Genomic DNA, 27,517 nt, shown 5'->3' with positions numbered 1-27,517 from the left:
GAATCATAAGGAGTGCAGGAGGAGGACAACGTATTTGTAGAATCACAACCGTCATTCACTGCTCACTGAAGAAGACGGAAGTGAGAGGCATCAGCAGCGAGAATGGGAGAGGGAGAATTGGGGAGGTGGTGCTCAAGGGTCGTACCGGGAAGAAGCGAACTCACATTGCGTTGGAATTCCCAAGGTCAGCCATGGCCGTGGCTGGCCACTCGCAGGCCGGTGTGTGCCCTCAATCCTCATAGGAGCCGGGTGGAAGGTGGAGGTCAACCTCCCCTTAGCCGACGGCGCCGTTGCGGAGCTTGACGTGCACGGCGATGTTGGAGATTGTCTCAAGGCGCAAGGATGTGATGGTGAAGGGCGTGATGAGGGGCACGTCAGACAGGCGAGCCTCAGCCTCCTTGAGCGCACTGCAGCCGGACGACTTCACGGGGGGACGGCGAGAAGATGCGTGGAGGAGGAGGCGAGCTGGCAGGCGGCCGCGACGAGGGCAGGCCGTGGGCGCACGGGGACGGCGAGACGATGCGGAGGCGTGCAGAGGAGGCGGGTTGGCGGGCCGCCATGACGAGGGCCGGCTGCGAGCTAGCGCCTGGTCTGGCGGCGGGCCGACGCCGGCGCCACCTTGCCAACGCTGCGTCCTCCCGCCACTAGCGCCGGCTGTCCACCACCTCCTCACGGGGGAAGGTGATTAAAGAGTGGTGTCGGGGGAGCAGAAAGGTCTGGAAGGGGGATATTTTTTTACCGTAATAGCAAAGGATGGATGGGGTGACGGGGGAGCCGGTGAGGTGAAATGGGAGTCGTAGATTTGCAATCGGACGCAGTAAATTTTTTTTATTGTCGTGGCCAACCGACAGCTCGAGGAGCGGTGCGGCTTTAACATATATACTAGTGCATGAGGCGCGCCATTGGCGCGCGTGTTCATCAAGTGCAAAAGAGGTGTGATTTGTTTGAGCACGAAGGAGGTTGCATAGTACATGAGGAAATAAATTTAAAGCTGAGGATCGTATTCTAGTGGCATGCGCTATTCGTGCAGGTTCAAGTTACTAAGGTACTGGTACGCAGCGACCAGGATATATTGAAGAACCCACCATGCAGCTTCGAGCATGTGGACGACAGTGATGAGTAAATGGGCCATCGGGCAGATGTATTCGTGGCAGGAGTGCAGCGCAAAAAAGTAAGACAATGGGAAAAGTACTGAGTATGGAACAAAAATAGATTCCATCTTGCACTATTCATTTGCATTGTTACACATAGAAGAAGTAACGCTAATTTCTAAATGGTAGAGATGTTGAGAGGCAAAGCATCATGGGCAACCAGATAAGGATTTCTTCAGTAAGTAATACACATTAGTCAGCACTCAGTAGGAAAACATAAAGGTAGAGACAGATCATAAGCAATGAAAATGGTTCATAAAACTTAGTAGGGAAGAACCTAACATGTACATACAGTTCTGCATATCCCTTGAGGCCAATTGCAAGGGCTCTGTCATAACATCGCTACACAAGCTTGCGTGAAATAAATCTGTTGGTCACCTGCATAATTGGAGTGCTATTGCCATATTAAAAAATATACATGTACATTTTCAGTGGAGATCAAAGTGTAGTGTTGGTAAGCTGAAGTACTACAAGAGCATCATTTGCAGCTTGTTAACTAAGACAATTAGGGAAGGTAATGCGTAAGTGAATGGGCATAGAAGTAACAGTATTTGGAAACTACATGCTTAGTACAGTTGAGATGCAAACCAAAATGCGAATGCACAAAAGAACTATGGTAAAACGAGGGAAAAATAAGGATGCAGCTCTGCTAGATTAATTGACTATCGTCACTTACCAGCAGATCCCAGGGTGAGCAAGTAGATGCACCACCAGCTACAGGGGTGCTCTAACCTTCTTCTCCGAGGTACTTGACCTAAATGGGCAACATACATGACAAAATCGAAATAAGCTTAAGCTATTACATACAGCTGCAGCAAATTTTCCACAGGAAGGGGAAGGGAGGCAGAAACTCAACCCACTACAATATTGGCACCTATGCTTGTCCCAACAGTGAATAGTGGAGCCACTGGATACTCCTGATGAAGAAAATTAACAACTTCGCGCATATCTTCGGTCCATCCAGCATTATAGAAGCAATCAGACTGCCAACAGAAAAATTAATCCATCCAGCATTATAGAAGCAATCAGGCTGACAACAGAAAAATTAAGTGCAAAACTGGTGTAGCAGTAGGCAGCTAAACTTTAATAGCCACTGATGCTGGTGCTGATTTTTCTGGTGTTAGAACATATATTCAAGGTTTAACTAACTCACAAAAAATCCTTGCTTGGACAGAATCATGCATTATCAAATTAGCATAGTTTTTTCTTTTAGTTAGAGAACTTACTGTTATGGAGATGCCACCCAGAGACCCCTATGATTGCTTACAACCTGTTCAAAGCACCCCTTATCCTGACAAAGAAAAATGGACCAAAAAATTAGAGAGTAAGGGAAGAAATAGAGAAGACATGTAAAACCTCACAGAGGTCTAGCCAACTAAATGAAATAATCATGTAGTTGTCTGTGTGTGACATTTAAGTCAAAGAAAGTAAATCTGACTCATTTGGCCACTGATAGACATAGCTTTGAAACCAAGATTCCTTAACATGAGAGCAAGGAGCCTAGTAGATTCACAGGTGCACACAAAGATCATGATCATGCTCTCGCCTCTCATTCAGAACATGAAGAAGATAACGGTCCTAAAATTCACGTAACAAAAGGTGGATCAGAGACGAATGATGGAAATAGGTACTCTGCTGTGAAGGTGAACAACATAGAGCAACATAATAGGTTTTGGAAAAGGTATACTGAAAATGATACAACAATGGAGAAGAAAAGAAACAAAAAAGACACTACTTTTTTAAGGACTCAAGCACTGCAAATTGATATAATTGCAGCATAAGTAAACATATTATTTACAGTAGTACGTGGCAACACAAAATATTGAGGTCAAGGATTTAAATGGCATGAACTCAACAAAATCATTTATACAGGAAGGCATCAGCAGTAGCAGGAACACATAGCTCTGCAGGGCTCCAAAAGAAGTAAGGTGCAATATTAACAGAGGGAAAAATGGAAGGGACCTGCCAAATATGATTATGTGTTACGTACACAGACTCATAATACCACTAAAACTGAGTGAAACCTTGTTTCCAGTTCAAATATTTGATCTAACTTAAGCTTACCTAGCAGGCAACGAACTTATTCCCAAGGATGGTAGAACTGCAAAGCACCAATAACACAGCATTAAGAGTATCCATTTTTAATAAACCAATTAGAAAATAATATATATATATATGTGAGGCCTGGCAGTTGTACTATTTTTTTCTGCCATTCTCAAAGTCAGTTTCATGCCTATTATCAGCTATCAGGCATTTTTTTGTTCAAGGAAAGCCATGACCAGCAGCTAAGCAATAGAGAATGACAATTAATGTGTCAACACTTGTAAAGAAAGCTGGAATAAATTTGTTTCCTTTCCACCCATCAAATAAACAATTTCGTTTATCAAAAAACCTGACTACCCGCACACAACATGATGGTCAGAATAAATTGGTCTATTGAAACAGATAACACCAACAGAATAAGATGATGATAAACTTCTGCAAGAAACTTATACTTTAATCACAGTCAAATAGCTTTTTTTGTAAGAAAATGTGTACCGAACTGGTGACGTAGATGAAATGCTAGTGCAGCTGTTAGACACAAACACTGTATCGCCTGAAAACAAATAGTGGTACAAAAAGGAGAAACACAAAAGGTCACATTCTAAAGATGACAGTACCTTCATAGTAGGACCAAATGCTGAATCAGCAACCCTGTTGTTCTCAGATATTATTGGGATGCTCTCCAGAAGTTGCTCCCAATTGTCACGGCACTAAAAAACTCAAAAAGAAGAGGTGAGCATTTGTGAGTTAATATGGTGTGATGTGAAACCATGACCAAATCAGCTAGGAAATGGTGAGTGAGATACCAGGAAAAGCTAATTAAACAAGCTTTTATGATGTGCAGATTAGTTCAAGGTGTATACCTGCAGTGGTTCTTTAATTTCGTAGTTAACATAATCCCTAAAATGAAGAACTTCTAAAATGAAGAGTCAAATAGGAGTGTTATGTAGATCCACAGTATAGCTTCTGGTGAAATGTAAGAGAAGTACAGCTCTAGCAGATCTTTGCACATTTGGAGACACAAAATAGAACTAAAATCAGATCCGCATATCCATAGCTACTCACAGTTAAGTACCATAGGAACCACAAGCTCTCTGCTGCAGCTACGGGGCCAGAGCTCTCCCGATTTTAAGACTTTGATTTGACTGGATATTACCAGTCGTGGAGGCGTCAAACCCCAGATCTGGGCGACGCAAGGAAGGATAGCAGCCTGGTGGTGGTGTTGCCACTGGACGCAGCGCTGGGATCATCAAGGAAGAGGTCCTCTGGCATGCGGCAGGCTCGGTGCGCGGGGATGATGGCGCCCCCGACGAGCAGCCCGGAGATGATGAGCGAAGCGACGGTGCTGAGGAAGAAGGCTAGCACGGACGCAACGACGAGGCGGAGCAGCGTCTCGCGGTCGGTGAAGGTGCGGCCGAAGAGCACGACGGGCTGGTCGGAGGGGTGGAAGGCGTAGAGGAAGCACCAAGCGGCGAGGATGTCGAGGAGGGCGAGGAGGGAGAAGGGGTGCGCCAGGAGCGAGGCCGTGAGCAAGAAGGCGACGATGGCGGCGTAGTTGACGCGGAAGTAGCCGAGGTTGCGGCGCAGCCGCGAGGTGGCCTCGGAGAGCGAGTCCGGGCGGGAGAAGGCCGAGCGGTCTAGCAGCTCCGTCCACGGCCGCCGGTCCGAGAGCGAGCGCCGCGCCATGTCGGCCAGCCGGCCCACAAAGAGACGGAAGACCGCCGCGGCGAGCGGCGCGTCGGAGAGGGCCCGGGACTCGAGCAGGGGCGCCGCCGCAGGAGGACCAAGCTGGAGGCGTGCCGGTGAGGCGAGCTCGGGAGGACGCGGTGGAGGAGCCCGTGCGCGCCTAGGTCGACGAGGCGGACAAGGACGCGGCCGCCGCGCGCGAGACCCGCCACGGGGGCGAAGCCCTGCTCTGCCGCCCCGCGCGCAGGCCCGCCGTCGGAGGCGGGGCCCTGCTCCGTCGTGGGGTGGGGGTGGGGAGCTGCTACTGCACGCGCCCGCAGGCGACGCTCCGGCCGCGCGCCCGCCGCTCGCCGTAGCCGCATGGAGCTCGAGGCCGCCAGATCTGGCTGGCGCCACCATGGCCCGAGCAAGAGGCCGCCGGATCTGGCCGGCCCCGCCTATCTCGCTGGCTCGCCGGAGGAGGCCACCGGCGCCTGGGAGGTGAGGAGGAAGCTAGAGAGCGGAGGGCGACGCCGTCGGTGGGGAAGCGAAGATATTTACTGGCACAGTAGTATGCGTGTGGGATGACTACAGGCCATCGATATATATAACTAGCAAGATGTCCCGCGCTAATAGCGTGGGTAGCTAGTTTTTTATTTAATTCTTTAAAAATATTTACATTGACAGAAGAGATGTATTTTGTAATTTATTTACGTCTCATTTGCTCTTGTTGAATATTATACTACTTACAGCTTTCTATGCATAGGAGTTCATATCAATCATCATTTTTTATGTTGCTTTGTTCTATATTATAGTTGCATATTTTAGTACTTAAACCTGCAAAATCTAAATTAGAGGATTGAATTCAATTTTGGGTCACCTTGAATACGGAGCAAATTGTACATAATTGTATTCATATAAAGTTTTTTATAATTATGAAATATATTTATATGTATTTGATAGTTATGTTTGCCAACAATCTGTAACTTGATGTTGGAGTTCGATTTGTATCTTGCAATATTTTGATTAATATTTAGTGAAAATATATCTAGTGTAGTTGTTAGAGCACTTAAGTAGCATCTAGCAGATCTAGACCTAACTCATCATCGGAGCGAAATAAAAATGATCATGGATTAGACAAAAAAGTTATGTTAAAAAATAAGTTGAGACCTCCTGCTGGCTTTGGTAAATAAATATTATGCAAAATTTATATATATGCGTGCTATGTTAATGCATATATGTTTTAAATTTTTTATTTAACCGAACCTATTATTATTTTTCCCACTTTGGTTACTGCACAATTTATTTGTTTTTAGCCCATATGACTGCATATATTGGTCTACTTTAGAGTTTTGTCATCTTGGTGATAGATAGTTCCATATATATCTTTGTTGTTGTTTCTAACTCTTTTCTTTATTTTCCATTTTCTCTAGCAATTTTTATTGATTTCTCTGTCTTCTATTTTTTTCTCGGTATATTTGAAATCGATTAGTGTGTATCGCATCCGATGCATCTAATGGAGAAGTTTTCTGTTTAGTATTGTGCCTCAAGGTTTTTTTTCTGAGCGAAGAGGAGCTTCGACAACGTACATTTGTTTGAATCATTTGATTTTGTACTGTAGGCAATCGACTTTGAGATAGATTAGTATGACTTCAGGCCTGTATCTGTGGCTAAAATAATTCCAGTTGTGACTTCTTTGATGGAGCAGCTTTTCTTATGGATATAGAGCTGTTTTGAAAACCGTTCGGTAGAACCACTTCTTCTATTTTTTTCATGAATATATGAAAGATGTCAAATGTCCAACATGACATGGCTATAATTTAATATTTTTCTCATTCTAATGATATTATTTATATACTAAACCAATAAATTCACTTTTGTCCTTTTCTTTTGCCCTCATTTTCTCATTTTTCCTGCCTTCTTTTTCTATTCTCCTTTTTCTACCTTCCTTACCCGTTCAATCTTGGTGCTTCTTTATCCTTTTCTCTTCTCTTTCTCTATACTTCTTTAGAGGTATCGATCACATTTGTGTTCCATGCCTAGTGTGTACTTATAGAAGATTAGATGGAGATAATAATGTTAATAATTATCTATGCTATTTGATTTCTCACATTACTAACTCTCTGATTTTTCCCATGCATCTATTTAGATTGAGCTAATAATAGTCACATTTATTTGTAGGTTTCGGTGCTTTACCCTTTATCTCAGTGATTATTACTTGTATGGAACTATTTATATGCCCATAGAATTATAATTCTTTGTTGACCACCATCAGATTAGTTTGTATAACTAAAGTTGTTCAAAAATATGCAATATTTATGATAATAATTCTTGTTTGGAGAAAGCATTGGTTCTTTAGCGGATATTTCTGTCGCATTGATTCGTCTGCGTATTCATTGACCCACACTTACAATCATAAGGTGCCGATGGTCTTGCAATAGATTGCAATATGTGAAACTCAGCACATCATCATTATTTTTTCGTCCCTATCTTGATGTTTGGTTGCTCCAGAAGAAATGGATTGATTGAGTTCGGCAATGATTTTGAGTAGAATCCAGTGTGCTTCATACAGCTGCATGTACTGCAGGACGTTCTTGAGACTCAAAAAGTTGTGATTCGGAATCTCGGGCAAAGACTATGGTCGCGTCGTAGTGCAGGGTGTTCCAAAGATTTTTCAAAGCAATTATCTCTTTCAATAGTACCAATACAATACAACTATGGTCGTATTGTCACGCTTATGCTGCTACCATTTTTTTTGCATCTTTAAGGAAGGTTAATGCGAGACATAGATGGTGACATGAGTTTTTATGTCATGCGGACCCTGTATTTAACTTTAATTGGATACAGACACTTTTTGATAGTTTAAAATATTGCATCTCATTAAATTGGACATGGACTCTTTTGTCCAATTTAGATTGTTAGATCTTCATTAAATCGAATGGTGTAAATCCTATACACAAATACTATTTAGATCTTCGTTAATTTGGAGTATTTATTAACTTTATTTGCCATGAAACTCAAACTTGGATTTTTATTATTGCATTTGATACTATTTATTTAGCTATTTTTCTTCTTAATATGATTCATAATCACTACACACATCAACAATAATTTTTTTTATTCTAGTTCTTGCATTTATCTATTTATTAATCATATTTGATGCCAATTTTTTTTACTTTTAATTTTTAATTTAGCTATTTGGCTAATAATAATTTTTTTGTCGTGTGCCAATGCTAATTTTTTTAATTTTATAATTCCGAATTTGCCTATTTAGTAATTGTATTCAACATGGACTCTTTGGTTAAGTCCTAATTTTCTTATTTTTTTAATTTCAAATTAAGCTATATTTACTAATCGTATTTGGCATGGACTCTTTGTTATGTTTTTTTTTAAATTCGAAATTAGCTATTTATTAATTGTATTTGACATCTCATCGCGTTTCTTTACTCCATCATAATCACGAAATCGTCCGCCCATCCATCTTCGACATCCCTTCACGTCGGGGCAGTGCCACGACACCGGGGGCACATCGCATCGGAGGCTCCCTCTGCCAGCCTATTGCCTGCGACCACCGTGCTGCTAGCTTCCAGTAGTTGATAGGAATTCAAGTCAACATTATCTCTTTACAAAGAGGTATTAATAGTCCAGATTAATTCTAAAACATATGTTTTTCCATCAAGCTCACGTATTACCCATGCCCCCCTCTTCTTCAATCGTACAGAACGCATAATCCTTTTGCAAAACTTTTAACAGGTACTAACAATATTACATACTAAAAAATTAGTCAACTGACAACAGTTGGACAGTCATAGAATAACGTAGGAATTTCTAGACCCTCTCGACGAATGTGGTGGCTTGTTTTAACACTCCCTTAATAATATAATAGAATTAATACTTTTAATTTTAAATTTAACTATTCAGCTAATATTAATTTTTATCTAGTGGTAATGCTATTTTTTAATTTGATAATTCAAAATTTTCCTATTTAGTAATTGTATTCAACATGGACTCTTTGATTAAGCCCTAATTTCCTTATTTTTTTTAAATTCCGAATTAAACTATTTACTAATAATAATTTTTTTTGTCGTGTGGCAATGCTAATTTTTTTAATTTTTTAATTCCGAATTTCCCTATTTAGTAATTGTATTCAATATGGACTCTTTGGTTAAGTCCTAATTTTCTTATTTTTTAATTTCAAATTAAGCTATATTTACTAATCGTATTTGGCATGAACTCTTTGTTATGTTTTTTTAAAATTCAAAATTAGCTATTTATTAATTGTATTTGACATCTCATCGCATTTCTTTACTCCATCATAATCATGAAATCGTCCGCCCATCCATCTTCGACATCCCTTCACGTCGGGGCAGTGCCACGACACCGGGGGCACATCGCGTCGGAGGCTCCCTCTGCCAGCCTGTTGCCTGCGACCACCGTGCTGCTAGCTTCCCGTAGTTGCTAGGAATTCAAGTCAACATTATCTCTTTGCAAAGAGGTATTAATAGTCCAGATTAATTCTAAAACATATGTTTTTCCATCAATCTCATGTATTACCCATGCCCCCCTCTTCTTCAATCGTACAGAACGCATAATCCTTTTGCAAAACTTTTAACAGGTACTAACAATATGACATACTAAAAAATTAGTCAACTGACAATAGTTGGACAGTCATAGAATAACGTAGGAATTTCTAGACCCTCTCGACGAACGTGGTGGCTTGTTTTAACACTCCCTTAATAATATAATAGAATTAATACTTTTAATTTTAAATTTAACTATTCAGCTAATATTAATTTTTATCTAGTGGTAATGCTATTTTTTTAATTTGATAATTCAGAATTTTCCTATTTAGTAATTGTATTCAACATGGACTCTTTGATTAAGCCCTAATTTCCTTATTTTTTTTAAATTCCGAATTAAGCTATTTACTAATAGTATTCAGCATGGACTCTTTGCCATGTCCTAATTTTCCTTAATTTTTTAAATCCGAAATTAGCTATTTATTAATCGTATTTGATATGGACTCTTGAGTTAGTTTGAACCGTTAGATCTTCATAAAATCCAACGGTGCAAATCCTTCTCCTTTTTAGATTAATGTGGGAATTTATAGACCCTCTCGGCGAATGTGGTGGCTTCTTCTAACACTCCTTTAATAATATAATAGATATATATATATATAGATATAGATAGAAACAAGTGACCCTGACCTGGCCTGCTTCATCCTAAATAGATTATGCTTGGCTGGTTGCACCAACTTATCTTCAGATATTCATTGTCATCCTGCTCCACCTACACCACGGCACCACCTACCCCTATTTGCGGTGAATATTCATAGTTCGGATTTTTCAGGATTGGAATCAAGACCGATGCGCATATGGGTAGTAGCACGATCGATGGTGAGATCAAAGGAGGTATTAGTCACATAGAGTTTGGATTGGGGTACGTACGGGCAGGAGCAGCTTATACGTTACAGTAACACTCAAAAGGTGGTGCTGGACAAAAACTCGTTCGTGTCGTCCACAGACACAGACACAGTACGTATATATTGGGCCTAGCTAGTTGGTTGTTAGTTTTTTTTATTGGGTCCATGAAAGGCCTGTCCGTATGAATTGCGAGAGTTTCTGCTATTGGCCCAAAAAAGTATACGTAAGGGGTCTGTTACACAAGTTACGGCCTGTTGGCGGTGATTTTTTTATTTTTTTATTTTTCATTTTCATTTTTACAAAAATATATTTTTATTTTCGAAATTTACAGAAATATACCCCGGCCGCCTCGCTGCCGGGCGGCCGGGATCTGGTCGCCCCGCTGCGGGCGGCAGGGGTTTTTCTGCAAAAAATTTCGTAGAAAATTTGCGCTGAGGCCCCTAGAGGACCGGTCGCCCAGCAGCGGGGCGGCCAGCTGCCCCTCCACTATTTAAGGGTTGGCTGCCCCCCTCATTTGCATCACTAAAATTCTAGAAAAAAGAAAAGGGAGGGAGAGAGGCGAAGCCCTGCCGGATTTTCAAACCGGCGACTGCAGGTAATCAAAATTCTTCTACGCTTTACAAACAGTTTATGTTGTAATTATTTTTGTTGACACAGTAGATTAGCAATCAGTTTAATGAATAGCATTATTGTGTGGCCAGATATGTCGAGCAAGTTTTGTTTTCAAGTTCATTATGGTGACTACTATATTTCTCATGATGCGTATGGAGTAGATCTATCAGCTTTTGAACGCAGAGAGTGCGGAATAGATAAACCCTTAGAGAGGAGTTTTGGTTCCATACGCAAATGGCTTCACGAGATATTCAATGTGAATCCAAAGACCTATTTACTAACCGTTCAGACTGTGACGAATTGGGCAACTAAAGGGGATTTCTGGGAGTTGATGCTTATAACAAACAGCGAAGAATGGCGGACTTACATGCAAGCAGCTCTTGACCGTGGGTGGCCTCTTGCAATGCTAATTCAGATTCACCAGAAGGCAGGTCATTTCGGTGAAGGGTCCACAAGTACATCATCTCATATGAACCAATCAATGGAACAAGAAAATGAAGATCAGAACATATATGTCATAGAATCTGAGCCGCAAGGTATAGCTGATCAGGTAGGAGAAAAAGAAGATCAGAACGTGCATGTCATTCAACCTGAGCCGAAAGGTTTAGCTGATGAGGGGGGAGCGGATACCTAGAATAGTGGAAGCTGTAGAGAATGAAGACCAGTAGGCTCGAATGATGGAAGAATGTGGGGACTCATCAGACGATGAGGACTACCCGTTGCTAGGTGAATGGCGAGACAAGGGTTTTGGAAATCCAGTGATACAGGATATTAGTGGTAATGAATACGAATACAAAGAGAATGAGGTTGTGCAGGGGGCAAAGTATCCTAGCATTGAAGCTGTGAAGGATGCTGTGAAGCTTTGGGCTATATCGTTGAGGAAGGAATTCAGAGTTGTGAAGTCTAGCAGCAAAAAATATGAGGTGAAGTGTGTCAATGGCGATTGTACATGGCGAGTACATGCCTACAAGGGCAAGTACATGCCTACAAGGGCAAGTACAAGACACACTGGGAGTGTTCAATTGTTACACCACATACATGCAGATTGACTGCTGTTGCGCAAAATTACCGTAACATCACATCCACTTTCGTGGCCAAGAAGATGTATGGGGTGATTCTCGACAAAATTGATTATGAGCCAAAATTGATAATTAGGGACATAGACGATCGTTCTCAATACAAAATCAGCTATGCAAAGGCTTGGCGGGCAAAACAAAAGGTGTTTCAGATGAGGTTCGGCACATATGAGGCATCATATGATAATCTGCCTCACATGCTGTCAGCAATTGTGCAGAGAAATCCTGGAAGCGCGACTGATACCTACATTGTACCGAGTTTATATGGGGGGCCTGGGTTTCTGCTTTGTGCTTTCTTCTGCCTTGGTGCATGTGTGAGGGCATTTATATATTGTCTTCCTGTTCTGTGTATCGACGGCACTTTCTTGACAGGAAGATATAAGGGGACAATACTGACAGCGATTGGAGTTGATTGCAACAAGCAGGTGGTTCCCATCGCCTTTGCTTTTGTTGAGAATGAGAACACAGAGAGCTGGTACTGGTTCCTTGAACGTGTGAAGATTCACGTTGTTGCTGCAAGGTCAGATGTTTGCCTCATCAGTGACAGGCATGCAGGTCTTATAGCAACAACAAGGCAACTACATGAAGGAAGTCGAGGACAACCTCCTCTATGGCCAGATGTTGTGAGTAGGTGATGCATAAGGCATATGGGTGCAAACTTTTATGAGCGCTTCAAGAATAAGGAACTTATGAATTTGTTCAAGAGGTTGTGCACTTAGAATCAGCAGCGGAAGTTTGATGCTTTGTGGCAGGTGCTAGATAACATGTGCGCCGAGCTGCTACAGGAACAGGCCTCAACCTCCAGCCGGAGACGTTCAGGCGGCGGACCTTTCACACAGTGGATTAAGGATGCACCTAAGGAGAAGTGATCAATTCTATACGACACTGGTGGGCGTCGATATGGGATCGAGACAACCAACCACGCAGAGTGTTATAATATGGTAATGTGTCATGTTCGTGGATTTTCTCTTGTTGGCATAGTTGAATTCATCATGTACGGATGCATAAGGTACTTCAGAGAGCATTATCAGGCAGCTGCTGTCTTACTTAATGATCCAGGAGTAGTTTTTTTTGTAATAGGGTCACTAAATACATGAAAGAAAAGATTGAAAAGACTCAATATCACAGAGTGGTCTCCATGGACATAAAGGATCAAAGTTTTGAGGTTTCATGCAAGGACAGGACAAGTCAGGGTGTCCGCAGACAAAGGGTCGTTCAGAATTGCTTGATAACGCCGGAGGGCAAGGTTTTTTTGCAGATGCAAGAAGCCACATCTTTTTCACTTCCCATGCTCCCATGTCATTGCGGCATGTTCAGAATCTGGGTTGGAACCTGGGGTTTTTATTTCAGAATATTACAGAAAAGAAACCGCTTTACACACTTGGGGCCATGAGATATATGGCATAGGCAGTCTGGGATCATTCACTATACCAAATATCTCTCCAATGTACATTTCCAATCCAGATGCTAGGAGAGGGGTAGGTCGACGGCAGACACTTCGTATCCGTAATGGAATGGATGAGTCTGAGGCAGGAAAGAAGAAAAAACGATGCAACATGTGTGGAGCAGACGGTCACACTTACAAGAAGTGCCCTAAAATGCATGAAGATAATGCTGGTGCTGAGGTTGGACCTTCTGGGAATCCCACTGATGGATTGCCTCCGGATTTTGGAGCCCGTCGCGTTTAGATTTCGTTATGTGTGGATATGTATTTGAACCAGATGTATGGATATATATTCCCACCTGTATGTGGTAATTACATTCCGTCATGTATGGATATATATTTGAACCAGATCGTAGCATGTAACATTACGAAGGTATTTGTGTAGTAAGATTTCTTGGTTGCAGTTCTAAATGTGTAGGTTGGTTGAATTAGATCGCTCACTGAATGTAGTGTACTGAAAATAGAAGGGTAGTTACGAACCATAAATTTTCGGTTTGCAATACAATTTTGTAAACAATGCTACAATTACAAAGCAGAGGCCTAAGGCGTTCGTAATACTAGGTACTTGAACAATGAAAAGCAGTGGCATTTGCAACACGATAACCTCGTGTTGTGAGTAAACCTAACATGCCTTAGGAAATGTAAAATACCGAGATTACATGGTGGTGCTTTACTGAGTGCACCGGGGATATTTTCCCTTCCTAATAGCTTCATGCCCTACTTCCTTAGCACGGCGGGCCCTCTCTCGCTTCCTCTGCCTATCAGCTTCACGTTCCTCTTCCTCCTGACGTTCCACTTCTGTAATCCTCTTCTGAATCTCTTCCTGGTCTTTCTTGCGCTTCTCCTCCATCTGTTCTTCATGCAGCATTCGTTGCCACTTTTGTGCAGCCCACCTTGCTTGACGCTCAACGTGGTCCTTATCCTGCTGAGATTGCTCGGTGTCTAATCACTGCACGAAATCACATAGAGGCGGTGGAATCTTTCCCAAATCATGTTAGAAGTCATTACCAGATCTGAAAGTGACAAACTCTGATAGTATTTTGTAGTATCTTTGCTCGATCCTTGCCGTAATGCTTGGGCGGGTCATACTCGTAATTCTCGCACATGAAGAACCTCGTGCCAAAGTCGTCTCCAAAAACCCTTGATTTCATTAGCTTGCACAAGGATCCGCAAAAGCACATAGGTACCTGGACTCCTTGGGGGACTGTTGCCATCACCTTACTCCACGGAATGTAGGTGGATCCTGAGGATGCCATGGTGTTGAGCCCTGGCAATCACAAGTGCGCAATCAGACTGCTAATGTACTGTATCAACGCTTGTATTAAAATGCTTGCTAATCTACTGTGTCAACAAAAATAATTACAACATAAACTGTTTGTAAAGCGTAGAAGAATTTTGGTTACCTGCAGTCGCCGGTTTGAAAATCCGGCAGGGCTTCGCATCTCTCCCTTCCTCCCTCTCTTTTCTTTTTTCTAGAATTTTAGTGATGCAAATGAGGGATGGTGGGCAGCCAACCCTTAAATAGTGGAGGGGCAGCCGGCCGGCCCGCTGCCGGGCGACCTCTGGGGCCGGCCGCCCCGCTGTCGGGCGACCGATCTTCTAGGGGCCTTAGCGCAAATTCTCCGCGAAAATTTTTGCTGAAAAACCCCTGCCGCCCCGCAGCCGGGCGACCAGGTCCCGGCCGCCCGACAGCGGGGTGGCCGGGGTATATTTCTGTTAATTTCGAAAACAAAAATATATTTTTGTAAAAACGAAAATGAAAAATAAAAAAATAAAAAATCGCCCTGTTGGCGGCTGCCTTGCGCTATGTTAGCAAATGTTTTTTCTTTTTTTATATCCTACTACCCATATGTCGCAGAAAATTCTCTCCCCTACCGATCCTCTGATTTTTTTTATTTGGGCCACGGATAAGTTTCGTTAAAGAAGGCCCACGCATGTGGTACCTGCTCTTTTCAAGGCTACTGTTTCTCCATTCGCCGCGCACCACACGTGTTCTTCTGATTTTTTACTTGTGCAGAGTTCTATCGATAAGGCATTCAAGTACACTTAGAACTGTTGTAAATGGTCTCCGTCTCCTGACTTTTCCTCAGAGACATACAAGGTATGGTCTATGTGAGTTGTTTCAAAAATGAAGAAAGCGACAGCATAATAAAACAAGAATAAAAAAATAATATGTGATCATATATGCATGTCCCGGCAAACATTAAATAAATAATTATTGTTTTCAAAGTGAATGTATCAATTAAATTATAACAAACATGTTAGCCATAGAATCTCAGCTGGCTGGTTGAAATGGTGTTAAGCTTCAGGCATCCTCTGTGACAGGAGGGTGACACAAAAGCTAAAAGGTAAGTTCTATAGGACAGCCATTCGCTCGGCGATGTTATACGGTGCTGAATGTTGGCCTACAAAAAGGCGACATGTTGTAATCAAAATCAAGGCCATTAAGAATGTACCCAACTATATCATCTGCATCTACCGTTTTACCGGCAGATGCGATTTCATCACTGATGTTCTTCATCTTGGCGAGGTAGCCTGCCATCTTCATGTCACCTTTCTTCATATTGGCGAGCTGCAGACGCAGGTTCGTGACCCGCGCACGAGAGTGAGCGGCGAAGCTTCCCTCAAGTGTCGCCCATACTTCTGCCGATGTGGTCAGAGTAGCGACTTGTGTCAGCACATCCTTGTTGATGGAGTTGAGGAGGTGGCCGAGTATTTGCTGATCTCAGGCCATCCACACCTCATATGCTAGATTGGGCTTCGCTTTCGCCTTGCCATCCTTCTCGACAGAGAGGACCTTGGGCGGTGCAGGTGACGATCCATCCAGGATACCCATCAGTTGGGCTCCCCGGATCGCCGGAAGGAATTGTGCTTTCCATAGCACAAAGTTGTTCCTAGTCAGCTTTTCGGCAACAGGAGGACCGAGAGGAGATGGCGCCGAGTTGGAGGAGGATTTATGGCTAGGGTTGGAAGGTTGTAGATGTATTAGGAAGAAGATGCTCTGATTACCATGTGAGAATATATGGAACGTGGTTGCCCTATCTTGGCTTGCCACGATTGCTTGTTAATATAGGCAAATGCCTTGGAGAGTACACAACAAGATTACAAGGTTGTTGGTAGCCAGCGATATCCATCTAAACAACAAACTCCATCTTCTATCTAGAATATTCTGTTAGCTACCACAACAACAATGACACGGTCACAACCGCGAGATTGCATTACTTTCAACAACAGTGTGCCTAGAATTACCTAGTAAGTGTTTTGCAATTGTCCTAAACTCATTGAACTTATGTCAATCTCTCTACTAAACTCTGGACTTAATAAATATGCAAAACATAATTGGTAAAGATGTTTAAGCAGAATTGAAGGGGGATAAAAGAAAACAATGTATACCTTTATGCCATGCCCATTTGATCGAACACAATGAGGGCGTCGTCCATGGGAGGTTGATGGCGCCAGCAATAGGGAGCAGGAAGGAGCAGGAGGGGCACAGAAGCTGCAGATGCACGGTCGGTGACCACCTAGCCGAGTTACTGTCCAGCACCACGCCGTCCTCCTGCAGCCTCCAGTCCAAGCAATGGGCGACAGGACCCTAATGTAATTTTTTTTGAAATTTGCAAAGAGGTCCCTGGCCGGGGGAGGGGGCCTGTCGCCCCTCCAATGGGCAACAGGGCCTGTCGCCCCCCAGGGGCGACAGGGGTCTCCCACCCTATATAAGCCCTGGCCGCCATTCCCTTCTCATTTGAGCCTAAAAATTCAGAAAAAAAGAGAGGGGTGAGGAGAAGAAAAGCGGTGAAGCTCTGCCAAATTCCGCACTTGTGATCTACCGGTAACTTATGTATGAATTCGTTGATATTGTATAACAATTTAATTCTATTAGCGGATTAGCTGAATTAGATTTGGTGCTTTAGAACACTCGTTTAGTATTACAATTTCAGTACTATTACAGACTTGTTTTTAAATTAATTATGAATTAAATAGAATTATGACAGTACCTTATTGATATTGCAGCATAAGACAATAGAATTATGACAGTACCTATATTTTCACGCATCGATTTGGTATACGATAGGTGTATTATTGAAATCATTTTTCGTCATTTGGCGCACCACACTATAGCGCTAATGTCTTCGTCGGGATCAACCTACATTCCGTGGAGCAAGTGTGAAGCCACCATACCCGAAGGAATTGATGTGCCAATGTGTTTCTATGGTTCGTTATGCAAGTTCATGCATTCTGAGGTTTTAGGAGATGACTACGGCATGAGGTTCTTTATGTGTGAGAACTACGAATATGATCCATCTAAGCGATACGACAAAGACCGGGCCAAGGTAGCAGGACAACAGACGCTATTTTTCTTTGTGACCTAACATTGAGTTATGATTCTAATTTTTGTAGGACAAAGTCTCCTCCGCTTTTTTGTGATTTTATGCAGTGGTTCGACACCATGCAGTCGCAGCAGGCAAAGGACTTTGTGGAACAACAAGCAAGGTGGGCTGCAGAACGTTGGCGCCGAATGAAGCACGAGGAACAACAAGAGGAAAAGCGCAAGAAATAGCAAGAAGAGATCCGCAAGAGGATGGAGGAGGTGGATCGTAAGGCGGCGGCGGAACGTGAAGCTGACAGGGAGAGAAAGCAAGAGAGGGCACGCCATGCGAAGGAAGCCGGGCCCGAAGCAATTAGGAGAGTAGTACCATGTAATCCCGGCATTTTACATTCCATAAGCCATGGTAGGTTTAGATGCAACAAGAAATTACCTTGTCGCGTGCACATGCCACTGCAATTAGTTGTTTATGTTTTCAGTTGAGAGCTTGACTCTGTGTGTTGTAGCTTTTACCATTAATTTGCAGTTGTAGCCGGGAATCTATGAAATCTTTGAATCTGTCCTTAATATTTCCGGAGCTTTCCATGTCACTAGAATACTAAGAAGCACACATTTAATTAATATAACGATAACAAATAAGAACTAAGAAATGTATTACATAATGTGAACCATCAAGTTTACATCATAATATAACGGTAATGAAACACACATCACACATGCAATGGCATGGAAGAACCCGTTGCAAACTACGGTAAATAGATTCTAGACTAACCTAACAAGCCTTAGTTAATTTAAAAAAACACACAACAAACACAACGATGCAGCATGTCACTATCACTAGGGTACTCCTAGTAGCCGTACCCCCACATAGCAAACTGTGTTGAGCCTTCTCCGCAGTATCCACCCATTGCAGGTGGTGCAGGCGGTGGTGCCGGAGGCGCAGGGCCCTTCTTCTTGTGACAAGGGCAGTTGCAGTAAGGAATAGTGCATGGTTTATCCTGTGAACCGGCAGCATTGCTGGTATCATCATCTTCGTCGTCTTTGTTACCCTCGCTCATTTACTCATAATGGTTCACCTTGCATTCCAGATCAAAGATCTTTATCTGGAGGTACTCGATGAACTTCTGAACCGAATCAATTGGTGCAAGATCAACCCACCTAGTAAAACTACAGTTTTCTGGAGCATTGGAAGACTGCAAAACAAATTTCATATAAAGTGTCTCATTGAAGATAAAGAAATGAAACAACCGATTATTACCCATGCGTGTGGACATTTAAAGAAACGCCGACCGCCATCCATCCCGTCGGTGCACATATGCACTAAGCAGTCCTCACCATGTCTGCATTTTGACCACGGTTCTCTACGGTTATCGTATTGTCGAAGAGGAGTTTCATTGGTAAATTCACTCTTGTGCTGTGGCGGAAACTCAAACACTGGTTCCGGAAAGGAATCAGGCCCAAGAGGCCCCTCCCATATTATGGGGTCTCCCTTTCTTCCTCTTTTCCTTTCCCAAAACCGTAGTAATTCTTCCCGCTAGACCCACCTCCAGACATTGGGTATACAATGAGCTTTGATGTTTGAGTGTTGCTGGGAGTTCACAAACTTCGGAGTATTTATAGGCGCACAAATGTCTGATACCCGGAGTGTGGAGTGTAAATGAACCTAAAAAGCCTATATGACAACACAGTGAAGAGGCTAGCTGACCTAACACTGAAAAGACTAGATTCGATTCTCGAAATGACTACTCGATGCATCTCTGTGCATGTAGATCATCTAAGTGCATGCAGACTCACATCACTGCATTGCTGCCGCTCGGTCGATCGCGCCTAGATGCCGCCTTCCCCACTACACACCACAGACCTTCCCTGTAGAATGACAGGTTCATCGTTCTCGCCAGAGAGACTGTTTTGAAGGTGAGCTGGTGTGGTTGCTATGTTGTCACATCTTTTTGAAATGGTGGAAGGGCACTGCTATTGGGTTGTCGTCTTTTGTCACGTATGTCTGGGCAAACAATGCGACATTTGGGAAACCCGTGATCGCCGTGCTGAGCAGTGGCAACCTGTGATCTCGTACTCGTAGCTAGATACAATATGGTCCCTATTTTGAGCTATTCGAGCGTGTCACGAAGTTTACACTGTATGCGGTAGTCGTCATCATCGTCGGCGGGATCTCGGCCGCTAACTCCTACCGCACATAACTTGTCCTTCATTAAATCACAGAAAAAATTCACAAGAACTTCCCTTATTTCACGAGCATTATGGAACCCACAAACATAACAAGTTCACATCAATAGTATCTATAGAAACAAATGACAAGTAAACTACCACAATCATAAACATCGGATACAAATAAGCGGTCCACAGCTATCTCATTACAAATAAACATCAGAGATACAAACATCGGATATATCTAACCACTCCTAGGGCGTCGGACCCTCTTAGCCCTCTGCTGGCCACGGACATGGCCCTCGGAGTAGGTGTGACGATCCGGAGACCTCACCTGTCGCTCAGGACGCAAAAGGGGCTGCGGTGTCTGCTGCTGAGAGATTCCAAGTGGTGCTCCTCCTAGCTGTGAATACCCCAAGACATCGGGGTCACCGTGCGCGCCAGGTGACTCTGGAGTCAGGCTGTCGAGTTCGTCTAAGGTGAAACCCTCGTTATCTGGAACGAACGTACTCGAAACAAACCCTGCGTAACATATAAACGTAAACCAACATATATTGCGTGGTAAATTAGTGAGTGCATTGAGAGAGTGTTATGTACCAGGTCGAAAGGAGGAAGAAGAAGGTCCGGCGCCCGCATCGGGGTAGAATCCTACGCATGAAATGCGGAAGTTAGCGTACGCTCGTGTCTTTCGTCATGACATGTAGAAACCGAAATACGAAACATAAACTAACCAATTAGCAAGAGACTGGACGGTCATCACATGTGTCAACGGATCAACACGGAACCCACGCTGCAGCCACTTACATATGGAACCAAAACTCATTTCCAGAGATTTATCTATGGCGCTAGATGTGCACTTAAAGGCATAAATGTCTACTCCATTTGGCCCATACAAAATATTGTAGTCACCATAAAATACTTGAAACTGCATCTTGCTCGACATATCTGTATATCACAGAATACTTATCGAGTTATACTCTTTACTTCACTACCTTATTCAATAATCCGTAAAAACTAAGTATGGAATTCAACTACAACATATAAGTATTCATAACTACGTGATGACACTCAAATTCTATACTGCATATGCGAAATTCTATTCTAAATCGTAATTAATTTATAAACACGTCTCTAATAGTACTGCAATTGTAATAATAAACACGTAGTACTAATTTTCTAAACTAATTTACTACTACGTAACTAAAGTATCATTAAACTCCTACTTAAATGGTTCTACTATAGCACTAATTAAATTAAATTACTCTACAATACCAATGGAAAAATACATAAACTAAATGTACTAACATGCAGATCACAAGTGCGGAATCCGGCAGGGCTTCGCCGCTTCCCTTCTCCTCACACCTCTCTTTTTTTTTTGGATTTTTTGTGAAATTTTTGGGCTCAAATGAGGAGGGAATGGGGGTAGAATGCTTATATAGAGGGGCATGACCCGGTCACCCGAGGGGGGGGCGACAGGCCCCCCTGTCGCGCCTGTGGACGAGGCCCACCGGTCGCCCGAGGGGGGGAGGGGGGCGACAGGCCCCCCTTGCACGCGCGCGCCCCCGACTAGGGACTTCGTTGCAAATTTGAAGAAAAAAAATACATTTAGGGCCTGTCGCCCCACATAGGGCGACCGAGGTATATTTTTGAAATTTTTCAAAACGAACATATATTTTTGAAATTTTGATTTTTTTTTAATATAAAAAAGTAAAAAGCGCTGGCCGAAGCATCCCAAAGGCCCAAACCGTTTTGGCCCGTCCACGCCGCGATAGGGCGACAGCGACGAGGCCCCCCGCGACCCAGTCACAACACCCCCCACTTCCCTCCGCCAACCGCCGCCTCGTCCTCCTCCCATTGACTCCCCGTCCTGCGGAAACGCCCCGCTGTTCGGCTACCTCCCCGCCTAGGGGCCCGACCGACCGACTCGAGCAGCCAGCCGCCTCCTCGTCCTCCTCTTCCTCCTCCCCTTGACCCCCCTGTCCTGCGGAACCGCCCCGCTGTTCGGCTACCGGACATGAGCTTCCTCCAGGACGTCCACCCCGAGGTCACCGACGCGCTGCTCGGCTTCGTCTACGACCCGCTCGACCCCGCCAATGCCGCGCTCGACGACCTCCTCAGCCTCCCGCCTCACGATGACGACGACGCATTCCTCAGGCCAATCCACGGCGACGGCGATGGCAAGGTCGAGCGGCATTGCGCCAAGAGGCAGCGCACCTGCGGCGACGGCGCGTGGCGCGGCCTTGCGCGCATCGGCGCCGGTCAGCAGAGCAACGGCGGAGGCAATCAACAGGTGCCGGAGCCCCCGAACGAGTTGGTCCTACCACTGCCACTGCTGCCACCGCCGCAGCTCCCGGAGCCCCCCGCGTTGGTGCGCGTCGCGGACGCGAACAAGGCCGCGGGCAACGTGTCCCAGCCCGTGCAGAGCACCGCGGCGAGGCAGCGCCGGAAGCGGATCAGCGAGAAGACGGCCGAGCTGTCGCGGCTGATCCCCGGCGGCCATAAGATGAACACCGCCAAAATGCTGGAGGAGGCCGCCCGCCACGTGAAGCTCTTGCAGGCCCAGGTCGGCGTGCTCGCCCTCATGCGCACCGTCGGCTCAACCGATGAGGTATAATCAATAACTCGCCACATTTTATTTCTCTATCAATATCGGAATTCGTTCACCCGGGGTCACCAACTAACAATTCCTGTTCTTGTGCATCCTTGTTGCGTGCAGAATGAAAAGGTGCCATCCATGGCGCAGGAACAAATGCACGCGCTGCTGGTGCGCGGCAGCGTGCAGGAGCGGCTGGCCGCGGAGGGCAAGTGCCTGGTGCCGAGGAAGCTGGTGGACGCCGTGGCCAGCGACAGCTCCGTCAAGTCGAACGCGCTGGTGAGCAGGGACCTCGGCCGGTTCGTGGCGTCGCTGCTGGCGGGCCGGTAGGAAGAAGACGGAGTTGGCCGGACCGGTCTTGTCAAGGCCGCCGTCTGCACCGGCGCGCACACGGCTGTCCCTTTTTAGAACACTGTGACGGGCGCCGGTGCTGTTGTGTGTGTGTTCCTGACCCCTGACCTGACGACGTCTGTCCATAGCTGATCCGTACTAGACAGATCAGGTGATGGCATCATGTTTAATTTTGGTATGTTTAATTACCTTTATGTTCATGAACGCTGGTGTTTATGACGGCGCATTTTAATTCTCCATTGATTAGTTTAATTTGGGCTGTGAATTTCGGCTGGTGTTGTAGCCTCCAGCGCTACAGTATTTCCCTCTCACATCGCTCCAGCTCCAGCCTCCAGCCACCAGCCAGGTAATAGTGTTTTTCTCTCACACCACTCCAGCTCCAGCCTCCAGCTCCAGCCTCCAGCTCCAGCCTGCCGAACACAGTAGGTTAATTTGGCGACTTCTCATTGCAGCTTGCTCTTATTCCTTTCAATAAAATAAAGTTTTGCATGGTAAAAAAACACACACACGATGCCTTGTCACCGTGTATGATTGTGTTTCATATTCTGATCAACTGAACGTATATATGGTCCAACACTCCACTGTCATGTGAAGGCAAAGAGCATGGAAATGAAACCTGCTTAAATAATACTGCATACTTTGACACAGCCAGAGAAAACAGTGGACTATTTGAGAGTGAAAAGTGCACAGCAGAAACTGAGGAGACAATGACTGAAAGAACAACAACAGGAGAAACAGCCTGTGAAGATTTGGGGCAGTGGAGGCCACAAGCTCAATACCCAGTGAGGAAGACTTGGAGCAGATTGACTGGGAAACATTTTATTCAACTGGTGAACTAACTAATTGGGGGAAAGAAATGCTCCGGTGCAAATGTCTGGAAACACCAATATTGCTGTCAACATGGATACTGCTGCAATAGCAGAACGAAACTGTAATGGAGGATGGAAGAAAAGGTTAATGGAGATAGATGCATTGTGCAAAAACTAGACAGCCCATATTGTCTATTTCTATTATCCTACCGGCAAAGCTCAAACATATTTTTTTTGTGTATAGGGTTTAGGGTTTAGCGTGCTAACTACCGGAGCCCGAAAGGGATGGGTGCAGCTGAAAGAGCAATGAGGAAGTACTGTGAGTCAAAAGGAAAAGGAGGTGAAGCAAAATACATTTTTGAGCCATGGCGGACGGCGGCGGCGTTCCTGAGCGCAGGGGAGAGCTCGGCCTGGGCTCTGCGCAAGGTAGGGAAGAGGAGAAATCGAAGTTGGCGTCGTGAACGGCCTGGACGGCGCCGCGTGGCGTGCAGAGGACGGCGGGGCGTGTGTCGCGCGTAGGAGAAACCAGGGAGGCTGGTGTCGACAAAACCAGGGGCGCCGGGGAGGTACTCGTCGTGTGGCCGGCGGCGGCAGTCTGCCGCGCAGGAGAAACAGAGAAGGGGAAAGAGAAGGGAGGGGGTCCGGGGGCTGAAATGTGATTAACAAAATTTCAGGGACCAATCTATAAAATAAAGTTTTCTCAAAGTTTTGCATTGAAACACGAAAAATTACAAGAACGAAAGTTGTTCAAATTTGATTTCCTCCGACTTTTGTTTCAGGCAAAACTTCATTTTAAGATTAAATCATGGTTTAAAATTTAAAATTTTGAAACCAAAGCATTAATGTCCTATTCAAAGCAAAATTAAAAGTTTTCTTCAAATTTTGTGCTGAAACTTGAAAAATCATAAACACGAAAGTTTTTCACCACTCCAAACTCTACAACTTTGGTTTTAGGAAAAAGTTCATTTGAGCTATAATTTGAATAGTTATTTTAAAACCATCACAACTAGGGTTTGGAATTAAACCTTTCAAGTGTTTAAAAGTTGAAAAGCAAGTGGTTCTTGATGCACACTTTTAAAAGCACTAATTTATAAGTGCACTTTCAAATCTACACCTCATGACAAGTTGAGCAGAAAAAGGTTCCAAACATGAAATGACTATTGTATGAGCATTCACATACATACACACACACACATGCACTTATAAGCAAATTGTAACACCCTAGGTGTCTGCACAGTAGTTGTGTATCTATTGTATGCATCATATGCTTGAATTGCTTGAAAAAGGACCTTTTTGTAAATATAAAGGTCATATGTGTAATTATGATTTTATGCAAGGTCCTTTCTATAGTTATATTTGAATAGGTTGTGAAATTATAGCTTTTGTGGAGGGTGCTTTTGCAAAATTCAGTGCATTTATTGCTTGGCAGGAAACTTTTCAAATCAGCCCAAGTTTGAAGTGAAATTGCATTGAAAAAGACAAAATTCCTAGAATTCAAAATCCCTCTTATGTTTTCAAAAATAGCTCTTGAATCTTTGATCAAATAAATTTTTGCACAACATCAAAGTTGTAGATATTGAAAAATTGAACAACATTCATGTTGGACACTTTTTCATTTGAGCCCTATTTTAAAAGTTATCGCTGGTTTACAGTTTGGTCCCTGGAATTTTTTGAAATTGCGCTTAGGTCCTTTTTCCCCTTCCCCGGTCTGCTCGCCTGCTCTGTTTCACCGCCGGCGCACTGCAGCGCCGCCCGCCGCGCTGGGTCGCCCCCGGCCAACTCCAACTTCGCCTCCGCTTCACGTGGCGCCCCACAAGCTCCTGGACCCACCTCCCCACGCGCTGGACCTCCCCTCGCCACGCCACCCCGCCGAGGTTCTGCGGCCGCCACATCGCCGCCGCGGTGGCAAGCCCGCTGCAGCACCCCGGACCACTATCTCGCGCGCGCGCGCCAGAACCAGTGGCACCCCTGCACTCTATTCGGCACGCTCCCTCTCTAGTTCCCCGACTACAGTCCCCAGAATAGCGCTGCCATCCGCTCGAACCCCGGCAAGCTTGACCTCACCGTCGAACCCCCTCCTCCGCCCTTCCCCACCCTCAATCGACCCCACCATCCGCTCCGCCTCGTCCTAGCGTAGCTTCCCAGCCCCTTCGCCTCGCCCAAACCCCACGGGAACCACCCTGCCGCCGTGCTCCGAGCTCCAACGGCCACCGCTCACCGTGGACCGACCTCCTCCAGCTCTCATTTCGCGGCCCAAGAGCATCCAGAGAAGCGCCTCGGACTCTACTCCGTTTTCCCCAACCTACCCCTCGTCGCCGGTGAGCCTAGACGCCGGAATCGGCTGGTCAAACCCCGCGCCCCTCTCTAACCTCGGCAAGGACCTCCCTGCTAGAATTTGAGAAACGCCAGGGGGTTCTTTGAATAGTCATAGACTCAGTTGAATAGTGCTATAGGGACTTCTTTGCTATGTTTTTCTGTGAACTTTGAAATTCAATATCAATTCGTAGGAAATTCGTAAATTAGCAAATCTTGATGTTCTGGAATTCTTGAGTGTATCTCTATGCAATAGAATCATAATATGGTAGGCTTTAGTTGAAACTTTTTACTGGAAAATTAGATTTATGTTACTAGGTGCATAAATACTAGTTGTTTTATCTTTTTCTTAACTATTGCTTGAAACCATGTCTTGCTCTGAAAATTTTATGGTGTAGTGTTTATATGACACTAGTGTTGCTATAAATATTTCGTGGTCAGTTCTCTTGTGTAGCTATTTATTTGATTTAATCCATGTTTAGTAGACTTTAATTATGATAAATAGTTTATGCTGATGATAAATCATGAAAATAATTCTGAGTTATTTTTTGACTAGTTTAGCTTGTACATGAAGTTTGAGCCCCAGTTCATGACTAGAACAGGAGCTAAAAATGAATCTTGCTAATCTGATGTCTGTTTTGTTTATTTTCTCAGAATTAATTCTGTGTAGATAAAATCATGAAAATTCATAGTAGCTAGTTAATTTCTTTGTCAACCTCCTGTTAAATTTTGAGCTTCTGTTTTGCTTTATCTTAACCTGTGTAATTCAATCTTATTCTAGGTGTGATCTGAATGATTGATTTGTTATGAATAAATGGCTTCATGTTTTGGCATGATTTTTGCAGGATAGCTTGTTCTGTTTACCTTCTATTCAAAGTAATTTTTGCTGATTTTATTACTAAATGTGCACTGAGTGACTAATTTGTTAGCCAACCATAGTTTGCTTGCTATAGGAAACCATTCCCACTTGTTTATGATGTTAATATAGCTTTCTTATGCTGTTGATCATGATGCCTTGTGTAGTTAGAATTGTTATTTAACTACTCTATAAACGATTGCCCATGTGTGTGGTAGTGCTGGTTAAGTTTTTGAACGTACTAGCCACATGTCGCAAATATGGTACGCGGTAAGCCTAGTAACCGATTGGACCGGGGAGTGGATATACCTGACACTCTCTCTTAGGGATAGGTTTTATTTTATGTTGCGCAATACTACGACTTCAAGGGACAAGGTTCGGCCTTGGAGCCCTGTAGTCGGGAGAGTGTTCCTATCCACAAGCTGGAAAGAAAGGCAAACGGTTGTTTGGAAATGACCCGACGGTGTTCCAAACGTGTGTGTTAGGTTTACCTTGCAAGGTTGAATTTCGATTCAGAATCGTCTGCCTCTCACGATGAAATGAGACTGCTTGATCTCTTTGCCACACAGAGTAATAAGAGCAACAATATTATTTATCAATCTTGATGTTTGCTTAGTTTTCTACCATGATTGGATAGTAGTTGCTTACATAGAATGGTTAATCAACTAGAATCTTAAAAGCTAAAACTTGA

The 27,517-nt window shown here is 44.1% G+C and overlaps 1 protein-coding gene across 17 annotated transcripts; it reads right to left on the bottom strand.

Moving 5' to 3' along the window:
• Positions 1 to 1,192: 1,192 nt before the first annotated feature.
• LOC120664762 (PRA1 family protein B2-like) lies at positions 1,193 to 5,443 on the bottom strand. 17 transcript variants are annotated; one of them, XM_039944087.1, is made up of 7 exons: positions 4,001 to 5,443; positions 3,812 to 3,904; positions 3,216 to 3,252; positions 2,378 to 2,442; positions 2,012 to 2,134; positions 1,828 to 1,905; positions 1,193 to 1,529 (listed from the first exon to the last, which is right to left on the bottom strand). In XM_039944087.1, exon 1 carries the CDS (start codon positions 5,277 to 5,279, stop codon positions 4,365 to 4,367), a length of 915 nt encoding a protein of 304 aa, XP_039800021.1. In that variant the 5' UTR covers positions 5,280 to 5,443; the 3' UTR covers positions 1,193 to 1,529; positions 1,828 to 1,905; positions 2,012 to 2,134; positions 2,378 to 2,442; positions 3,216 to 3,252; positions 3,812 to 3,904; positions 4,001 to 4,364. The 17 variants fall into 17 exon arrangements, with proteins under 17 accessions (XP_039800021.1, XP_039800022.1, XP_039800026.1 ...); XM_039944088.1 differs by having other exon boundaries at positions 4,058 to 5,443; XM_039944092.1 differs by having other exon boundaries at positions 4,260 to 5,442.
• Positions 5,444 to 27,517: the final 22,074 nt, after the last annotated feature.

Source organism: Panicum virgatum, chromosome 3N, assembly GCF_016808335.1.
Source record: "Panicum virgatum strain AP13 chromosome 3N, P.virgatum_v5, whole genome shotgun sequence".
NCBI lineage: Eukaryota > Viridiplantae > Streptophyta > Magnoliopsida > Poales > Poaceae > Panicum > Panicum virgatum.
This window is presented reverse-complemented; position numbering and strand designations above follow the sequence as displayed.

What these genes read in the sequence shown, in the direction of transcription:
- LOC120664762 (XM_039944083.1), bottom strand. Translation starts at nt 5,279, where the DNA reads ATGGTGGCGCCAGCCAGATCTGGCGGCCTCGAGCTCCATGCGGCTACG.